The sequence below is a fragment of the Procambarus clarkii genome, chromosome 46 (genome assembly GCF_040958095.1).
Source record: "Procambarus clarkii isolate CNS0578487 chromosome 46, FALCON_Pclarkii_2.0, whole genome shotgun sequence".
NCBI lineage: Eukaryota > Metazoa > Arthropoda > Malacostraca > Decapoda > Cambaridae > Procambarus > Procambarus clarkii.
This window is the reverse complement of record NC_091195.1, coordinates 5,941,521-5,960,271: the sequence shown is the minus strand read 5'-3', so window position 1 is coordinate 5,960,271 and position 18,751 is coordinate 5,941,521. Positions and strand designations below refer to the sequence as shown.

At 49.8% G+C, this 18,751-nt stretch overlaps 1 protein-coding gene across 2 annotated transcripts in view; it reads right to left on the bottom strand.

Annotated features, from left to right (window-relative positions):
- The window catches only part of LOC138350626 (uncharacterized), a 163,840-nt gene that overhangs the window by 99,987 nt on the left and 45,102 nt on the right, over nt 1-18,751 (bottom strand). Inside the window, exon 3 of one of the 2 annotated variants that reach the window (XR_011222164.1) lies at nt 8,516-11,347. Coding sequence is in view for 1 of the 2 variants with exons in the window: in XM_069301669.1 (XP_069157770.1) it covers nt 11,103-11,347 (245 nt within the window). In the remaining variant the exon portion in view is untranslated. Of the gene's footprint in view, nt 1-8,140; nt 11,348-18,751 lie in introns of those variants that run through there. The other variant, XM_069301669.1, reaches the window with a different exon arrangement.

Sequence of the window (18,751 nt, the reverse complement as noted above, 5' to 3'; positions counted from 1 at the left end):
CCTTTGAGAATTATTCTATCAAGCCTGACCTGACTAGAAGGTCCAGGAAATATAGAGGTGAAGATACAGATGTAAAATAGTTGGTTGGATATGATGAACAATTTGAGATTATGGGCAGTGAATAAGAAAATAGATAAATGACTGGTTAGGAGATGTGGATAATTTGCTGGAGGCGTGAGGCTCGCTTCTGGAGGGCTTTGAGTTCACTTGAGTGCCAGACATCACAGGGGGAAGCCGTGCTCCGTTTGAGCTCCTGTCAGAAAGGAACCCCTAGTGATATATCTTCAAGAGAGGAGAAGTGTGCAGACATTCCAGCTGTGGAATCGAGCTGGGAGCGTTGTAGTCTCAAGTCCTGGACGGCGAGGAGTGTTTATTAAGCCGCCCAGAGACGTTATCATGGGCCGTGGGAGCGCCCTGACCAGGCTCGTTCAGAGGGAGGAGCGCCCTCGACCAGACAATCTGTGTTAAGCACGATTTATGCCAGTTCATAGTGATTACTTGTAGTTGGTCGTGTGCCCAGCGACAGTAGCAATGTTTATTGATAAGTTAGACATGTTTTGATAAGGCAGAAGGCCTAAAATAAGAGAGTGGAGAGGGAGGAACATCCTGGAGGACGGAGCGACGTCCATCTCCTCTGAGTGCTGGCAGGTGACTGAGAGAGCCCAGCTCCTGACAGCGGAGGATTCCTCCCAGAGTGAGGGCCGCCGGGCGAGGCGGAGCATGGACCAGCCCAAAATGGGGGAGTCCACTCTCACAGTATGTAGAGAGCAGATAGATGTAGAAGGCAAACATATTGTGTGGTTATTTTTGTTTATGTGTTTAAGGGGGAAACATTTTTATTGGAGTGTCAATGGGTTGCAGGTTTGTCTTTGGGGAAGAAGTTGCTGACTCCAAGGTAGTGGAGGAGAGGACCTCGAGCTGTGAGGAGAAGCAGTGAAGAGGAGTGTCACGTGCTTCTGTAGAGGTGGTGAAGCACCATAGTTGCTCGAGGGAACTTAATGGTGTAGCAGCCAGGAGAGCTGTGGAGGACCCTAGTAGAAGTGGCGAAGCACCATAGTTGCCCAAGGGAAATTTCATGGTGTAGCAGCCTGGAGGAGCTGCAGAGGATCCTGGTGGTTAAACCCGGAAGAACCTGAAGAGATCAGGGTAGTGAACTTCCAGATGTGGAAGGGAAGTTCTAAATGATTACGTGTAGGGAGGTGATAGAGTGTTTGGTTGTCATTAGCGTGCAAGACGCAGTGAAAGGCGAGTGATTGTTTGCCATTTTTGTGCAGAGGAGTGTTTATACTGAAGTTTAGAGTTACAGTCGTAGGCTGGATTACCTACAGATGTAAGTGTTCTAGGACTGATAGGGTGATCGATTGATCATTGTTATATATCAAGGAACATTTATACACGTGTTATATATATACGTGTTATTGCATTCATACACCAATTTTCCTTGCACATGTTTATAAATATATATTCTCTTGCTGACAGTGCAACATTGTATTATAAGACTTGATCTACTTGAGGAGGTTGGTAGTATTAGGTGGTGAATCCGGAGATAGGATACCACTTGATAAGCAGATGATAGAGCTCTGATAGTGTTGGAGTGCAACCTGACTGAAATAGTATGGAGTGTAGGATTCATTATTATTATATGTGTGTAGGCATTGTGTATGTGCTTTGTCCAGTAAATGTATTCAAATTTGCTGGTGTTTGCCCTTGTCCTAGTGAGGCTTCCCAGGAAGTAGTAAAGAAGGAGAGAGAGAGAGAGAGAGAGAGAGAGAGAGAGAGAGAGAGAGAGAGAGAGAGAGAGAGAGAGAGAGAAAGAACCAAGAACCACTGCTGTGGACAGGGTAGGACGGAAAACTAATAAGTCAAAGGGGATTGAGGAGATCATATCACATATGGAGAGAGTGGTGAGGCACAACGGCTCGAGTGGGTGTGTGCACGTGACAATGAGGCTAAGTATTGGAGCCGCATCCCCTAAACGTGTGACGTTGAGCCCCTCTCCAAGAGCCAGAAGCGCCCAGGGTGATCTCCTGGTATAAGCACTCTACCGAGTTGTGGGTTGGGTTGTCCAGAAAGAAGGATCAACGACGACAACACCACCAACCCACGCTACAACAGTAGATAAAGACAGTCTATTTAACACAAGGGGCACACGCACAAGGGGACACAGGTCGAAACTGAGTGCCCAAATGAGCCGCAGAGATATTAGAAAGAACGTTTTTAGTGTCAGAGTGGTTGACAAATGGAATGCATTAGGAAGTGATGTGGTGGAGGCTGACTCCATACACAGTTTCAAGTGTAGATATGATAGAGCCCAATAGGCTCAGGAATCTGTACACCTGTTGATTGACGGTTGAGAGGCGGGACCAAAGAGCCAACCCCCGCAAACACAACTAGGTGAGTACAACTAGGTGAGTACACACTTCCCTTGCCCCATACTCTGAGAGAGATTTTCGAATTTATTCACTCCTTCACTTTGGGTCACAACAATAGCCTTCTTAAAAATAAATCATGCCTAACAAACTGCTCTAGGTTTTGGAAATGGTAACAAGCAATTCAGACAAGGACTTCCAGTTCATGTAGTATACATAAACTTTGCTAAAGCTTTTGATAATGTACCACATGAAAGACTGACATGAAAAGTACAAGCACATGGAATATATTGTGGAATACTAGAATGGATCAAACAATGATTAAAACGAAGAAAGCAAAGTGTCGTCCTAAATGGATATATCTCTGAGTGGAGAAATGTGGTGAGTGGAGTACTGCAAGGTTCCATTTTGGGACTAACCCTTTTTGTCATATACATCAATGACATAGAATAGAATATCACAAACCATATCATCAAAATTGAAGATGACGCTAAGATTTATGGTAAAGTAGGGAGTGAACATAATATTGAGGCCTTACACAGCGATCTACATGAACTCCACAAGTATCGGACGATTGAAAAATGCTCTTTAATTTCGAAAAATGTAAATACCATGCATATGCGGCATAACATTGCACATCACAACTATCAAATAAGAAATATGTGGCAAAAGTAAAAAAATAAAAGAGGGTTGTCAGGTCTATCAAGGGGGTGCTGAGAAGGGAGGCGGCATTTTCTGTTGTCCATTGGTTGACACGGATGAAGTGAATGTTGTTGAAGGCTCTACTGTTTGAAGCCGTGAGTGTCTTTTCCATACTGCACCGATGAGGTCAGCCTGTTCTTGTGGGTCTTCTATTTTTCCCTGTTGTTCCTCGACATCTTCATCCAGGAATGTGTGTATGAGGCGGGTGAGGCTGGGGTTAGCCGAGCTGTCTGATCTTATGCCAGAAGGCTCCTGGCTCCTTTTTGTACTGGTTGGCCTGTCTCACAAGGGCTCCCCATATGTGGCTCTTATGAGTTAGCATTAGGTCTATGGTTTCCCTTCTGAGTGTTTGTAGGGACAACACTGGTGGCTGGCCAGTTTGGTAGTGGCTTTGACAGGCTCGTTGGTACTACTTCATTTTACCTCTGATTTCTTGGGTCGGTTTATATTGGTGGTGGATCTTTCACAGGTGGCCTCAGTTCCAAGCTGGATGCTTTTGTGGATGGTATTTACTGCTTGGTCTATTGTTTGGGTGGGTAGGTTGTCAAACTCGATGATGGGGTCATCAGTGAGGAAGGTGTCATAGTCACCTGGGAGGTGTCACAAACTGGAAGGGGGGTAGCTTAGAGGGTGGTGACCACATGTATGTGATCCGACCCCACGTTCTTGCCTGGGGGTCACTCTGCTGTGGAACAGGTCACAGTCTCTGTTGGTCAGTACTATGTCAGGGGAGCCCCCTCACAGTACCAGTAAAGAATGTCTTGAAGTGGGGGCCTTCGAAGGAGAGGTCTCTGTTTTGCATTAAACTGAAGAGCTGTCTGCCCTTTAGGTCTGCTCTGGTAGGAGTGTTGAATAGGGCCTGGTGGTGGTGGGCATTCAGGTCTCCGGTAATTATAGTTGGGAGTGACCTGTCGAGCAGCCTGTTGAGTGGGATAGAGGGAAGGTAAGCGAGTCTTGGGGGTAGGTATGCGGTGCAGACGATTAGGGGGGCCGTGTGAGGTGGTGAATTCTATTGCAAGGAAGTGGTCATCTTCTATGAGGATGGGGCGGTAGGAAAGCCTTCTCTTTATTAGGATTGCCACTCCACTGTGCATCCCTTCTGTTGACCTCCCTAGTGGAATATCCCCAAAGAGAGATGTGCTGGTCCTGTTTAACCGCTGCTTCATTGAGTAAGATAATATCTGGGTTAAGTCTGGCTACCTCCAGGGTGAGGAGGTATCTGTTGTTGAAGTAGTGTCTGATATTCACTTGAAGAATGGTGATCCCCGTTGTTGGTTGTGAGTCGTATGTGTTTGTTCGGCTTGAGTGTCAGTGTTGTTAACTTCGGTTTGGCTTCTGATGTGTGTGTAGGTGGAGGATAGGTATTTTGGGCCAGCTATCATGTTCCTGGTTCCGGCAGGAGGTTGGATGAGGTTTTCCACACGTTGCTGTACAATTGAGGGGTCTTTGTTGTCGCTACTGTTCTCGATGTCCACGTTTGTAGTGCTAGAGTCACTCACAGATGGAGTATTAGGGGGGTTGCTTGCCCTTACCCTGTCCTCACAGGATGAGCTTCGGCTGCTAGAGTTGGCCCTGAGCCTCTTAGAACAATGGTGTGTGGAACTGCTGAGTGTGGAACTGTGGTGTGTGAGGCGCTGATTGCGTCTAGGGTTCCTATGGCAAGGGTGCTTGTGAAGGCTTTGAGTACAATCCTGTCTGGGACTACTGTAGGAATGGTGGACCTGGGTGTTTGCTAGTTTGTCGGGGTGGAGGGGCCGGGGTAATTCTGGGAGTTTGGTGTCTCTTGAGCGTTGGATGAGGCCTGGGGGTGGAGAGTATTTGGGTTGGAGTTGTTGGGTTGTGCTTAGGCCTGGCCGGCGGCTGTTGTGTTGTTAGGAGACAGGTAGGCCAGCGAGTTCTCGGGCATGTGGACAGGGGACAGACCATTGTCCATCCTGAGTAAGTTCCAGAAATCCAGGAGTTTCACTGGGTTGTTTGGAAATGTGATTTGGGCAAATGTTAGGAGTTTAGCTCCTAAGCTGGGATTAGGATCGGGGTTTGTTGCGAGGAGGTTAGATGTTGAGGCCTGTTGTGGATGGTTCTGGGTTTGCCCTGGTATAACTGTGGAGTTATTGAGGTGTTGGTTGCTTTGGTGTTTCCCTTGGGCGACCGACTGGGCCTGCAACCCTGGGAATTGGGCCTGTTGTTGGTTGGGGTTACCCCAGGCGTTTACTGGTGGTGGAGGGGCAGGAATGGTGTTTACTGCTTGTTGACGGGCTGTTGTCACCGTTTCTTGTGCTTGCTTGATTGCATCCTGTCTATGAGGACACAAATATAAGATAGCAATGTGTGCACCATTGCATTGTGAACACTTGGGTGTTGGGCTTGTGCATTCCCTGTAGTTGTGTTCCCCTGCCCACCTGATGCACTTGGGGATTTCAATGTTGCATGCACTAGAATAGTGGTCATACTGGAAGCATTGTTTGAGATTGTGAAACCTCTGTAGGGTGATTTGGTCAGGGCCAGACTTGATGCCAAATGCAGAAAAGTCAAGGTTGCAGACTTGTGCTGCTTGCTCCGGTGAAGCCAGAGTTAGCTTCAGTACTTGGTTGTTGTTGGATTGAGTTGTAAACCAGTTGGACTGAATTAATTTAATATCCCTGTTTTTTCTTCAGATTTCTGCAGATATCTCGTCAACTGAGTGATCCATGATGATGTCATGGATCCTATGTACAAAGATAGTGCGTTTGGCTTGGAAGTTGGCCGGGGGGTAGACTGTGATCCACCTTCTCCAATAGTTTGTTCAGACTGTCGATCGAAAGGAGTTCTGGAAGGTCTGCATTGTGTACCAACAAGATGGCTCCAGTTGTTATTTTGAACACATTTTTTGTAGGTAATCTGGGTGATCTCATGAATTACTTCAAGTAGTTGGGCTGTAGAACGAATCTGGCCAGATTCGTCAGTGAAGCTGACTTTGGCCGTCATGACCTTGTGGAGCCAGGAAGCCAAGTCTAATCTATACTAAGGTGGATGTTTGTGTTGTGTCTTGGTAGACTAAGTGGCTGGTGGATGTTAGTTCGGCCGAGGCGGCTAACTTCTAGTTGTTAGGCAACTAGAGATACTTGAACAGTTGGTAATTGAACCTATCGATAGCCTAAGCCTGCTACAAGGTTGTTAGTTGCCCGATCAAACCTTCGCGAGAATTTCAAGAACCCAGTTTTGGCTACTGCTCGGGAATGATCGTTTGGAATGGCGAAATACAAGAGGTAGAAACAGCCTTATTCACATCTTAATTCTATGATTAGTAGGTTGTGCATTGTATATTGTGTGAGTGTGTGTGTGTGGAGTGTTTTGATACAGGCAGGGAGAGAATGAGGAGGAGGTGGAGGGGGGAAGGATGAGGATGGGTTTATTTGGACATCATTTTGCTGTAAGGTCAGGTTCAGTCTCGTGTCCTGTATACAGCGCTGCTGTATAGTGTGGAATACTTATCTCTGAAAGTATTACATGTAATACAGGCCCAGAGGAATCTTCAACGACGTTCCTTACTCTCATAATTTTATAATTTCATCACGAAATTCATAAAGCGTTTTGTCTTTTAAGGCAATCAGAAATCCTTTGATTGTAAAACATTTGTTTTGTCTTAAATCCTGTTGATAATATGATGGTTAGAGCACTAGTTCTTGGTCTGGTCTGGGACAGGCAGCCATCTCTGGGGCACCCAGCATCTTGCCACAGAGTATCCCAGCCATCTCTGGGGCCCCCAGCATCTTGCCACAGAGTATCCCAGCCATCTCTGGGACACCCAGCATCTTGCCACAGGGTATCCCAGCCATCTCTAGGGCACCCAGCATCTTGCCACAGAGTATCCCAGCCATCTCTGGGGCACCCAGCATCTTGCCACAGGGTATCCCAGCCATCTCTGGGACACCCAGCATCTTGCCACAGAGTATCCCAGCCATCTCTGGGACACCCAGCATCTTGCCACAGAGTATCCCAGCCATCTCTGGGGGTACCCAGCATCTTGCCACAGGGTATCCCAGCCATCTCTGGGACACCCAGCATCTTGCCACAGGGTATCCCAGCCATCTCTGGGACACCCAGCATCTTGCCACAGGGTATCCCAGCCATCTCTGGGACACCCAGCATTTTGCCACAGAGTATCCCAGCCATCTCTGGGGCACCCAGCATCTTGCCACAGAGTATCCCAGCCATCTCTGGGGCACCCAGCATCTTGCCACAGAGTATCCCAGCCATCTCTGGGACACCCAGCATCTTGCCACAGGGTATCCCAGCCATCTCTGGGACACCCAGCATCTTGCCACAGAGTATCCCAGCCATCTCTGGGACACCCAGCATCTTGCCTCAGAGTATCCCAATAATAGATGTAATTTGGAATGCTTTAACGTGACAATTCTAACCAGGCATAACTTCTTCTATTAGTTTTTTAGAAGGATTCTCTCCCCTTCCTTAACCAGCACTGACATAACAGATGAAAAAAAAAGAGTAATTGAAACTGTTTTGATAGATATTACACTGAAGATTTGTGTTGACAGTTGCAATAATTGATATATGAATATTATCAAGTTTTCTGTTAAACAGACACTAAGCTTTTTCAGGTCAGCAATAGTGGCTTTCTGCCAGTTTAAATGTTTTAAGGTTGGTTACTGTTCTCACTGTCAGCAGCAACAGTTTGATAGTGAGGTATAATGAAGGTGAAGAATTTGAGAAAATTATCAAAATGAGACTTTCCTCTCCAGTCATTTAAAGGAAAGTCAACGTAATATTAAACTGAGCATAAACAGTTTTGACCAGCACATGCAAAAGTTTTGTTAAATTTTAAAAGCCTAAGTCTTCTTGTATCGTATTAAGTTTTTCTTAATTTATTAAGAAATTAATTTATTTTTTATCTACGTGGTTTATATACTTTAAACAAGACAGGTCTCAGGCCAGAGTCCTAAGGACCATTGGCAACGTTTACCACACGGATTTGTCTTACTCTGTTTCTGTTGAAAAAGTCATATCATATACCACTAGCAAGTTAATACCTGCAAACAATAGGCCTCAGAAAATAAGGGCAAATAAAAGTGTTTATATTGTTTAAAGTTATATGTTACTGTATTTCAAATAATGCATGTATTTACTTTAATAGTTGTAGTACTTTACTATATAAAATATAGTACAGTACTACTTACAGTATCAAAGCAGGCGTACATATGGTAGTTTCTTTACTAAAGAAATTGTTCATTTAAGTGTGCAGAAGAACACTTACTGTATTAAACTACTTGAACAGTAAGCTGCTTACTGTACAAAAGATCTTGTACAGTACGTTACTTACTGTAATAAAGTAATTGCCCAAAAGGCTTCCTACTGTATTAGAGCAAGTTTACAATAGGATACTGATAATATGAAAGTACATATAAGGTAAGCTGCTTAATGCATAATTGTAAGTTACAATCGGCAACTTACTGTATTTAGTTGTACATTAAGCAACTTACAATAACACAGGTGTATATATGCTCCTGCTTGATCTTGAGGATAATAAGGTTAAGACAGACTAAAGTCAGACAAAAATTCCCAAATGTCTATAATCCCTAAAATGTTACAATAACTAAGATCTCGTAACAAATAAAGACCCAAAACTAAGAATAGTGATTCAATAAACAATAGTAAAGAAAGTCATATTGATAATAAAGTGTAGAAAATGCTAATATATCAATTACATACCAAAACTTATTCATAAAATCAGGAGACAAATGCTTATCTATACCTTCCACTACAGACTGGAAGGCTGCTTATCTATACCTTCCACTATAGACAGGAAGGCTGCTTATCTATACCTTCCACTACAGACTGGAAGGCTGCTTATCTATACCTTCCACTACAGACTGGAAGGCTGCTTATCTATACCTTCCAATACAGACTGGAAGGCTGCTTATCTATACCTTCCACTACAGACTGGAAGGCTGCTTATCTATACCTTCCACTACAGACTGGAAGGCTGCTTATCTATACCTTCCACTACAGACTGGAAGGTTGCTTATCTATACTTTCCGCTGCACATAAGGGGTATAACTACCCGATCTCTCACAGTGTTCAAGAGAGAACTTGATAAGCTCTGATCAACCAGGCTGTGATTCATACGACAGTCTGCTAGCAGCCGCGTCCAACAGCCTGGTTAACCTGTCCAGCAACGAGGAGGCCTGGTCGAGGACCGGGCCGCGGGGACGGTAAGGCCCTAAACGGCCTCAAGGTAACCTCAAGGAAGGTACCACCAGCACAATAAAATACATTCATACCTCCAACATGCCAAAACTCATACAAACAACGTATACCAAAACTCATTATCACTATCATCAAAACAAAAACTCATTCATTCCACCAGCATACAAAACTCATTCATTCCACCAGCATACAAAAACTCATTCATTCCACCAGCATACAAAAACTCATTCATTCCACCAGCATACAAAAACTCATTCATTCCACCAGCATACAAAAACTCATTCATTCCACCAGCATACAAAAACTCATTCATTCCACCAGCATACAAAAACTCATTCATTCCACCAGCATACAAAAACTCATTCATACCACCAGCATACAAAAACTCATTCATTCCACCAGCATACAAAAACTCATTCATTCCACCAGCATACAAAAACTCATTCATTCCACCAGCATACAAAAACTCATTCATTCCACCAGCATACAAAAACTCATTCATTCCACCAGCATACAAAAACTCATTCATTCCACCAGAATACTAAAATGCAAACACTGGAACATCAAGGCCGTTGGGTACTGACAACTGGGTGCCAAGTCACATGGGAATAACTGGAAATGACATTGCAGACGATGCTGCAAAACTTGCAACTAAGAGAAGAAATGTAGACATTTACATACCACAGAGTCTATCACAGATTAAGAAAGTAATTAGCAATAGAGCAATGCAGAAGATATATAGTGACCAGTACACAGCAGTTGCAACATCAAGATCTGCGGGTTGGCACAAGAATTACACCAAATACCAACCACATATTTTGATGAAAGGAGTACATCTGGAGTACATCATGTACATCTTACTGTACATCTACACATATGCATCTGTAGATTACTGTACATCTACATATGTACATCTGTAGATTACTGTACATCTACACATGTACATCTGTAGATTACTGTACATCTGCGCATGTACATCTGTAGATTACTGTACATCTACACATGTACATCTGTAGATTACTGTACATCTACACATGTACATCTGTAGATTACTGTACATCTACACATGTACATCTGTGGATTACCGTACATCTACACATATACATCTAATCGTTGATGAGATGTAATCATCTCATTGAGAGATGTACATCATAATCATTGTCATATAATGTACATCTACATTGGTCTCGTGAGGCAGGTCTCAACAACCAGCTCCTCATAGATGTGTCCTTGTACATTATTGGTCTCGTGAGGCTGGTCTCAACAACCAGCTCCTCGTAGATGTGTCCTTGTACATTATTGGTCTCGTGAGGCAGGTCTCAACAACCAGCTCCTCGTAGATGTGTCCTTGTACATTATTGGTCTCGTGAGGCAGGTCTCAACAATCAGCTCCTCGTAGATGTGTCCTTGTACATTATTGGTCTCGTGAGGCTGGTCTCAACAACCAGCTCCTCGTAGATGTGTCCTTGTACATTATTCGTCTCGTGAGGCTGGTCTCAACAACCAGCTCCTCGTAGATGTGTCCTTGAACATTATTGGTCTCGTGAGGCAGGTCTCAACAACCAGCTCCTCGTAGATGTGTCCTTGTACATTATTGGTCTCGTGAGGCTGGTCTCAACAACCAGCTCCTCGTAGATGTGTCCTTGTACATTATTGGTCTCGTGAGGCTGGTCTCAACAACCAGCTCCTCGTAGATGTGTCCTTGTACATTATTGGTCTCGTGAGGCTGGTCTCAACAACCAGCTCCTCGTAGATGTGTCCTTGTACATTATTGATCTCGAGAGGCAGGTCTCAACAACCAGCTCCTCGTAGATGTGTCCTTGTACATTATTGGTCTCGTGAGGCTGGTCTCAACAACCAGCTCCTCGTACATATGTCTTTGAACATTATTGGTCTCATGAGGCTGGTCTCATCAAACTTCAATATATGAACATTATAAAAATTGTTAAGCGACGCTCTGAGCTCTTGGAGGTACTTCTCGTTCTTCACACTGTCCCAGATCCAAATCGTAAGGTCATCACCAGTGACGCCCCTCCGGTGAAGTCCTCGCAGGAGTCCCTCCACACCCACACCTGTAGATGAAAGGGAACATTGCAGCTCACACCTGGCAACCCTCCACACCCACACCTGTAGATGAGAGGGAACACTGAAGCCCACACCTGGAAACTCTCCCCACCCACACCTGCAGATGAAAGGGAACACTGAACCCCACACCTGGCAACTCTCCCCACCCACACCTGCAGATGAGAGGGAACACTGAAACCCACACCTGGTTACTCCTCACACCCATCTCTTAAGGTGAATGGTAGAGTTGCAGAGGAGGAGGAGGGTAGTGGTGCAGAGGAGGAGGAGGGTAGTGGTGCAGAGGAGGAGGAGGGTAGTGGTGCAGAGGAGGAGGGTAGTGGTGCAGAGGAGGAGGAGGGTAGTGGTGCAGAGGAGGAGGAGGGTAGTGGTGCAGAGGAGGAGGGTAGTGGTGCAGAGGAGGAGGAGGTTAGTGGTGCAGAGGAGGAGGGTAGTGGTGCAGAGGAGGAGGAGGGTAGTGGTGCAGAGGACGAGGAGGGTAGTGGTGCAGAGGAGGAGGGAAGAGGTGCAGAAGAGGAGGAGGGTAGTGGTGCAGAGGAGGAGGAGGGTAGTGGTGCAGAGGAGGAGGAGGGTAGTGGTGCAGAGGAGGAGGAGGGTAGTGGTGCAACGGAGGAGGGTAGTGGTGCAGAGGAGGAGGAGGGTAGTGGTGCAGAGGAGGAGGAGGGTAGTGGTGCAGAGGAGGAGGAAGGTAGTGGTGCAGAGGAGGAGGGTAGTGGTGCAGAGGAGGAGGAGGGTAGTGGTGCAGAGGAGGAGGAGGGTAGTGGTGCAGAGGAGGAGGAGGGTAGTGGTGCAGAGGAGGAGGAGGGTAGTGGTGCAGAGGAGGAGGAAGGTAGTGGTGCAGAGGAGGAGGGTAGTGGTGCAGAGGAAGAGGAGGGTAGTGGTGCAGATGAGGAGGGTAGCCGTGCAGAGGAGGAGGAGGGTAGCGGTGCAGAGGAGGAGGAGAGAAGTGGTGCAGAGGAGGAGGAGGAGGAGGGTAGTGGTGCAGATGAGGAAGAGGGTAGTGGTGCAGAGGAAAAGGGTAGTGCTGCAGAGGAGGAGGAGGGTAGTTGTGCGGAGGAGGAGGAGGGCAGTGGTGCAGAGGAGGAGGAGGGTAGTGGTGCGGAGGAGGAGGAGGGTAGTGGTGCAGAGGAGGAGGAGGGAAGTGGTGCAGAGGATGAGGGTAGTAGTGCAGAGGAGGAGGAGGGTAGTGGTGCAGAGGATGAGGGTAGTGGTGCAGAGGAGGAGGAGGGTAGTGGTGCAGAGGATGAGGGTAGTGGTGTAGAGGAGGAGGAGGGTAGTGGTGCAGAGGAAGATGAGGGTAGTGGTGCAGAGCAGGAGGAGGAGGGTAGTGGTGCAGAGTAGGAGGAGGAGCAGGGTAGTGGTGCAGAGTAGGAGGAGGGTAGTTTTGGGGAGGAGGGGGAGGGTAGAGGTGCAGAGGAAGAGGACGGTATTCGTGCAGAGGAGGATGAGGGTAGTGGTGCAGAGGAGGGGGAAAGTAGTGGTGCAGAGGGGGAGGAGCCGGGTAGTGGCGCAATGGAAGAGGGTAGTGGTGCAGAAGAGGTTGAGGGTAGTGGTGCAGAGGATGAGGAGGGTAGTGGTGCAGAGGAGGAGGAGGAGGGTAGTGGTGCAAAAGAGTAGGGTAGTGGTGCAGAAGAAGAGGATAGTGATGCAGAGGAGGAGGGTAGTGTTGCAGAGGAGGAGGGTAGTGGTGCAGAGGAAGAGGAGGGTAGTGGTGCAGAGGAGGAGGAGGGTAGTGGTGCAAAAGAGTAGGGTAGTGGTGCAGAAGAAGAGGATAGTGATGCAGAGGAGGAGGGTAGTGGTGCAGAGGAGGAGGGTAGTGGTGCAGAGGAAGAGGAGGGTAGTGGTGCAGAGGATGAGGAGGGTAGAGGTGGAGAGGAAGAGGAGGGTAGTGGTGCAGAGGAGGAGGAGGGTAGTAGAGCAGAGGAGGAGGCGGGTAGTGGTGCAGAGGAGGAGAAGGGTAGTGGTGCAGAAGAGGAGGAGGAGGGTAGTGGTAGAGAGGAAGAGGGTAGTGGTGCACAGGAGGATGAGGGTAGTGGTGCAAAGGAGGAGGAGAGTAGTGGTGCAGAGGAGGAGGAGGGTAGTAGTACAGAGGAGGAGGGTAGTGGTGCAGAGGAAGAGGAGGGTAGTGGTGCAGAGTAGGAGGAGGGTAGAGGTGCAGAGGAAGAGGAGGGTAGTGGTGCAGAGGAGGAGGAGGGTAGTGGTGCAGAGGAGAAGGAGGGCAGTGGTGCAGAAGAGTAGGGTAGTGGTGCAGAAGAAGAGGATAGTGATGCAGAGGAGGAGGGAAGTGGTGCAGAGGAGGAGGTTCCCTGGAAACACAAACCGAAACTGTTTCTATTTTCCGCTTGTCACAACTTGTAATAAAGTTGTTAAATGTTGGCTTAACGTGTTTATGACGTATTAGAACGTTGTTACAACTTGCTATATTGGTTGTTATAACTGGTTAGGAGGTGTTAAAACTTGTTCGAACGTTTTAGCAACGTCGTAGTTTCGGTGTGTGTTTGGCGGGTTAGTGGTGCAGAGGAAGAGGAGGGTAGTGGTGCAGAGGAGGAGGGTAGTGGTGCAGAAGAGTAGGGTAGTGGTGCAGAAGAAGAGGATAGTGATGCAGAGGAGGGAAGTGGTGCAGAGGAGGAGGTTAGTGGTGCAGAGGAGGAGGGTAGTGGTGCAGAGGATGAGGAGGGTAGAGGTGGAGAGGAAGAGGAGGGTAGTAGTGCAGAGGAGGAGAAGGGTATTGGAGCAGAGGAGAAGGCGGGAAGTGGTGCATAGGAGGAGGAGGATGGTAGTGGTGCATAAGAGGAGGAGGAGGGTAGTGGTAGAGAGGAAGAGGGAAGTGGTGCACAGGAGGATGAGGGTAGTTGTGCAGAGGAAGAGGGTAGTGGTGCAGAGTAGGAGGTGGGTAGTGGTGCAGAGGAGGAGGAGGGTAGTGGTGCACAGGAGGAGGAGGGTAGTGGTGCAGAGGAGATGGAGGGTAGTGATGCAGAGGAAGAGGAGGGTAGTGGTGCAGAGGAGGAGGAGGGTAGTGGTGCAGAGCAGTAGGAGGGTAATGGTGCACAGGAGGAGGAGGGTAGTGGTGATGAGAAGGAGGAGGGTAGTGATGCAGAGGAAGAGAAGGATAGTGGTGCAGAGGAGGAGGAGGGTAGTCGTGTAGAGGAGGAGGAGGGTAGTGGTGCAGAGGAGGAGGAGGGTAGTGGTGTAGAGGAGGAGGAGGGTAGTGGTTCACAGGAGGAGGAGGGTAGTGGTGCGGATGAGGAGTAGGAGGTGGAGGGTTGTGGCGCAGAGGGGGAGAAGGGTAGTGGTGCGGAGGAGGAGGAGGATAGTGGTGCGGAGGAGGAGGAGGGTAGTGGTGCGGAGGAGAAGGAGGGTAGTGTTGCATAGGAGGAGGGTAGTGGTGCATAGGAGGAGGAGGAGGGTTGTGGTGCAGAGGAGGAGGAGGGTAGTGGTGCAGAGTAGGAGGAGGGTAGTTTTGGGGAGGAGGAGGAGGGTAGTGGTGCAGAGTAGGAGGAGGGTAGTTTTGGGGAGGAGGAGGAGGGTAGTGGTGCAGAGTAGGAGGAGGGTAGTTTTGGGGAGGAGGAGGAGGGTAGTGGTGCAGAGTAGGGGGAAAGTAGTGGTGCAGAGGGGGAGGAGGGTAGTGGTGCAGAGGAAGAGGAGGGTAGTGGTGCAGAGGAGGAGGAGGGTAGTGGTGCAGAGGAAGAGAAGGGTAGTGGTGCAGAGGAGGAGGAGGGTAGAGGTGCAGAGGAAGAGGAGGGTATTGGTGCAGAGGAGGATGAGGGTAGTGGTGCAGAGGAGGAGGAGGGTAGTGGTGCAGAAGAGTAGGGTAGTGGTGCAGAAGAAGAGGATAGTGATGCAGAGGAGGAGGGTAGTGGTGCAGAGGAGGAGGGTAGTGGTGCAGAGGAAGAGGAGGGTAGTGGTGCAGAGGATGAGGAGGGTAGAGGTGGAGAGGAAGAGGAGGGTAGTGGTGCAGAGGAGGAGGAGGGTAGTGGAGCAGAGGAGGAGGCGGGTAGTGGTGCAGAGGAGGAGAAGGGTAGTGGTGCAGAAGAGGAGGAGGAGGGTAGTGGTAGAGAGGAAGAGGGTAGTGGTGCACAGGAGGATGAGGGTAGTGGTGCAAAGGAGGAGGAGAGTAGTGGTGCAGAGGAGGAGGAGGGTAGTAGTACAGAGGAGGAGGGTAGTGGTGCAGAGGTGGAGGAGGGTAGAGGTGCAGAGGAAGAGGATAGTAATGCAGAGGAGGAGGGAAGTGGTGCAGAGGAGGAGGTTAGTGGTGCAGAGGAAGAGGAGGTAGTGGTGCAGAGGATGAGGAGGGTAGAGGTGGAGAGGAAGAGGAGGGTAGTGGTGCAGAGGAGATGGAGGGTAGTGATGCAGAGGAAGAGGAGGGTAGTGGTGCACAGGAGGAGGAGGGTAGTGGTGCAGAGGAGATGGAGGGTAGTGATGCAGGGGAAGAGGAGGAAACTGGTGCAGAGGAGGAGGAGGGTAGTGGTGCAGAGGAGGAGAAAGGTATTGGAGCAGAGGAGGAGGATGGTAGTGGTGCATAGGAGGAGGAGGAGGGTAGTGGTAGAGAGGAAGAGGGTAGTGGTGCACAGGAGGATGAGGGTAGTTGTGCAGAGGAAGAGGGTAGTGGTGCAGAGGAAGAGGGTAGTGGTGCAGAGGAGGAGGTGGGTAGTGGTGCAGAGGAGGAGGAGGGTAGTGGTGCACAGGAAGAGGAGGGTAGTGGTGCAGAGGAGATGGAGGGTAGTGATGCAGAGGAAGAGGAGGAAACTGGTGCAGAGGAGGAGGAGGGTAGTGGTGCAGAGCAGGAGGAGGGTAGTGGTGCACAGGAGGAGGAAGGTAGTGGTGCAGAGGAGGAGGAGGGTAGTGATACAGAGGAAGAGAAGGATAGTGGTGCAGAGGAGGAGGAGGGTAGTGGTGCAGAGCAGGAGGAGGGTAGTGGTGCACAAGAAGAGGAGGGTAGTGGTTCAGAGGAGGAGGAGGATAGTGGTCCAGAGGAGGAGGGTAGTGGTGCAGAGGAAGAGGAGGATAGTCGTGCAGAGGAGGATGAGGGTAATGGTGCAGAGGAGGAGGAGGGTAGTCGTGTAGAGGAGGAGGAGGGTAGTGGTGCAGAGGAGGAGGAGGGTAGTGGTGTAGAGGAGGAGGAGGGTAATGGTTCACAGGAGGAGGAGGGTAGTGGTGCTGATGAGGAGGAGGGTAGTGGTGCTGATGAGGAGGAGGAGTAGGAGGGTAGTGGCGCAGAGGGGGAGGAGAGTAGTGGTGCAGAGGCGGAGGAGGGAAGTGGTGCAGAGGAGGAGGAGGATAGTGGTGCGGAGGAGGAGGAGGGTAGTGGTAGAGAGTAAGAGGGTAGTGGTGCACAGGAGGATGAGGGTAGTGGTGCAGAAGAGGAGGAGGAGGGTAGTTGTGCAGAGGAAGAGGGTAGTGGTGCAGAGGAGGAGAAGGGTAGTGGAGCAGAGGAGGAGGCGGGTAGTGGTGCAGAGGAGGAGAAGGGTAGTGGTGCAGAAGAGGAGGAGGAGGGTAGTTGTGCAGAGGAAGAGGGTAGTGGTGTAGAGGAGGAGGAAGGTAGTGGTGCAGAGGAGATGGAGGGTAGTGGTGCAGAGCAGGAGGAAGGTAGTGGTGCACAGGAAGAGGAGGGTAGTGGTGCAGAGGAGGAGGAGGGTAATGATGCAGAGGAAGAGAAGGATAGTGGTTGCAGAGGAGGAGGAGGGTAGTGGTGCAGAGCAGGAGGAGGGTACTGGTGCAGAAGAAGAGGATAGTGATGCAGAGGAGGAGGGTAGTGGTGCAGAGGAGGAGGGTAGTGGTGCAGAGGAAGAGGAGGGTAGTGGTGCAGAGGATGAGGAGAGTAGATGTGGAGAGGAAGAGGAGGGTAGTGGTGCAAAGGAGGAGGACGAGGGTAGTGGAGCAGAGGAGGAGGCGGGTAGTGGTGCAGAGGAGGAGGAGGGTAGAGGGCAGAGGAAGAGGGTAGTGGTGCAGAGGAGGATGAGGGTAGTTGTGCAGAGGATGAGGGTAGTGGTGCAGAGGCGGATGAGGGTAGTGGTGCAGAAAGGAGGGTAGTGGTCCAGAGGAGGAGGAGGGTAGTGGTGCAGAGGAAGAGGAGGATAGTCGTGCAGAGGAGGATGAGGGTAATGGTGCAGAGGAGGAGGGTAGTGGTGCAGAGGAGGAGGAGGGTAGTCGTGTAGAGGAGGAGGAGGGTAGTGGTGCAGAGGAGGAGGAGGGTAGTGGTGTAGAGGAGGAGGAGGGTAGTGGTGCACAGGAGGAGGAGGGTAGTAGTGCGGATGAGGAGGAGGAGGAGGAGGAGGAGGAGGAGGAGGAGGAGGAGGAGGAGGAGGAGGGTAGTGGCGCAGAGGGGGAGGAGGGTAGTGGTGCAGAGGAGGAGGAGGGTAGTGGTGCGGAAGAGGAGGAGGATAGTGGTGCGGAGGAGGAGGAGGAGGGTAGTGGTGCATAGAAAGAGTAGGGTAGTGGTGCGGAAGAGGAGGAGGGTAGTGGTGTATAGGAGGAGGAGGAGGGTAGTGGTGCAGAGGAGGAGGAGGGTAGTGGTGCAGACTAGGAGGAGGGTTCTTTTGGGGAGGAGGAGGAGGGTAGTGGTGCAGAGGAGGAGGAGGGTAGTGGTGCAGAGGAGGAGGAGGGTAGAGGTGCAGAGGAAGAGAAAGGTAGTGGTGCAAAGGAGGAGGAGGGTAGTGGTGCAGAAGAGGAGGGTAGTGGGGCAGAGGAGGAGGGTAGTGGGCAGAGGAAGAGGGTAGTGGTGCAGAGGAGGATGGGGGAAGTGGTGCAGAGGAGGAGGAGGTAAGTCGTGCAGAGGAGGAGGAGGAGGAGGAGGAGGAGGAGGATAGTGCTGCAGAAGAGGTGGAGGGTAGTGGTGCAGAGGAGGAGGAGGGTAATGATGCAGAGAAGGAGGAGGGTAGTGGTGCAGAGGAGGAGGAGGGTAGTGGTGCAGAAGAGGAGGGTAGTGGTGCAGAAGAGGAGGAGGGTAGTGGTGCAGAGGAGGATGAGGGTATAGTGGTGCAGAGGAGGAGGGTAGTGGTGCAGAGGAGGAGAAGGGTAGTGGCGCACAGGAGGAGGGTTGTGGTGCAGAGGAGGAGAAGAGTAGTGGTGCAGATGAGGAGGAGGGTAGTGGTGCAGAGGAGGAGGAGGATGGTAGTGGTGCAGAGGAAAAGAGTAGTGGTGCAGAGGAGGAGGAGGGTAGTAGTACAGAGGAGGAGGGTAGTGGTGCACAGGAAGAGGATGGTAGTGGTGCAGAGGAGGAGGAGGGTAGAGGTGCAGAGGAAGAGGAGGGTAGTGGTGCAGAGGAGAAGGAGGGTAGTGATGCAGAGGAGGAGGAGGATAGTGGTGCAGAGGAGGAGGAGGGTAGTGATGCAGAGGAGGAGGGTAGTGATGCAGAAGAGGAGGGTAGTGGTGCAGAAGAAGAGGATAGTGATGCA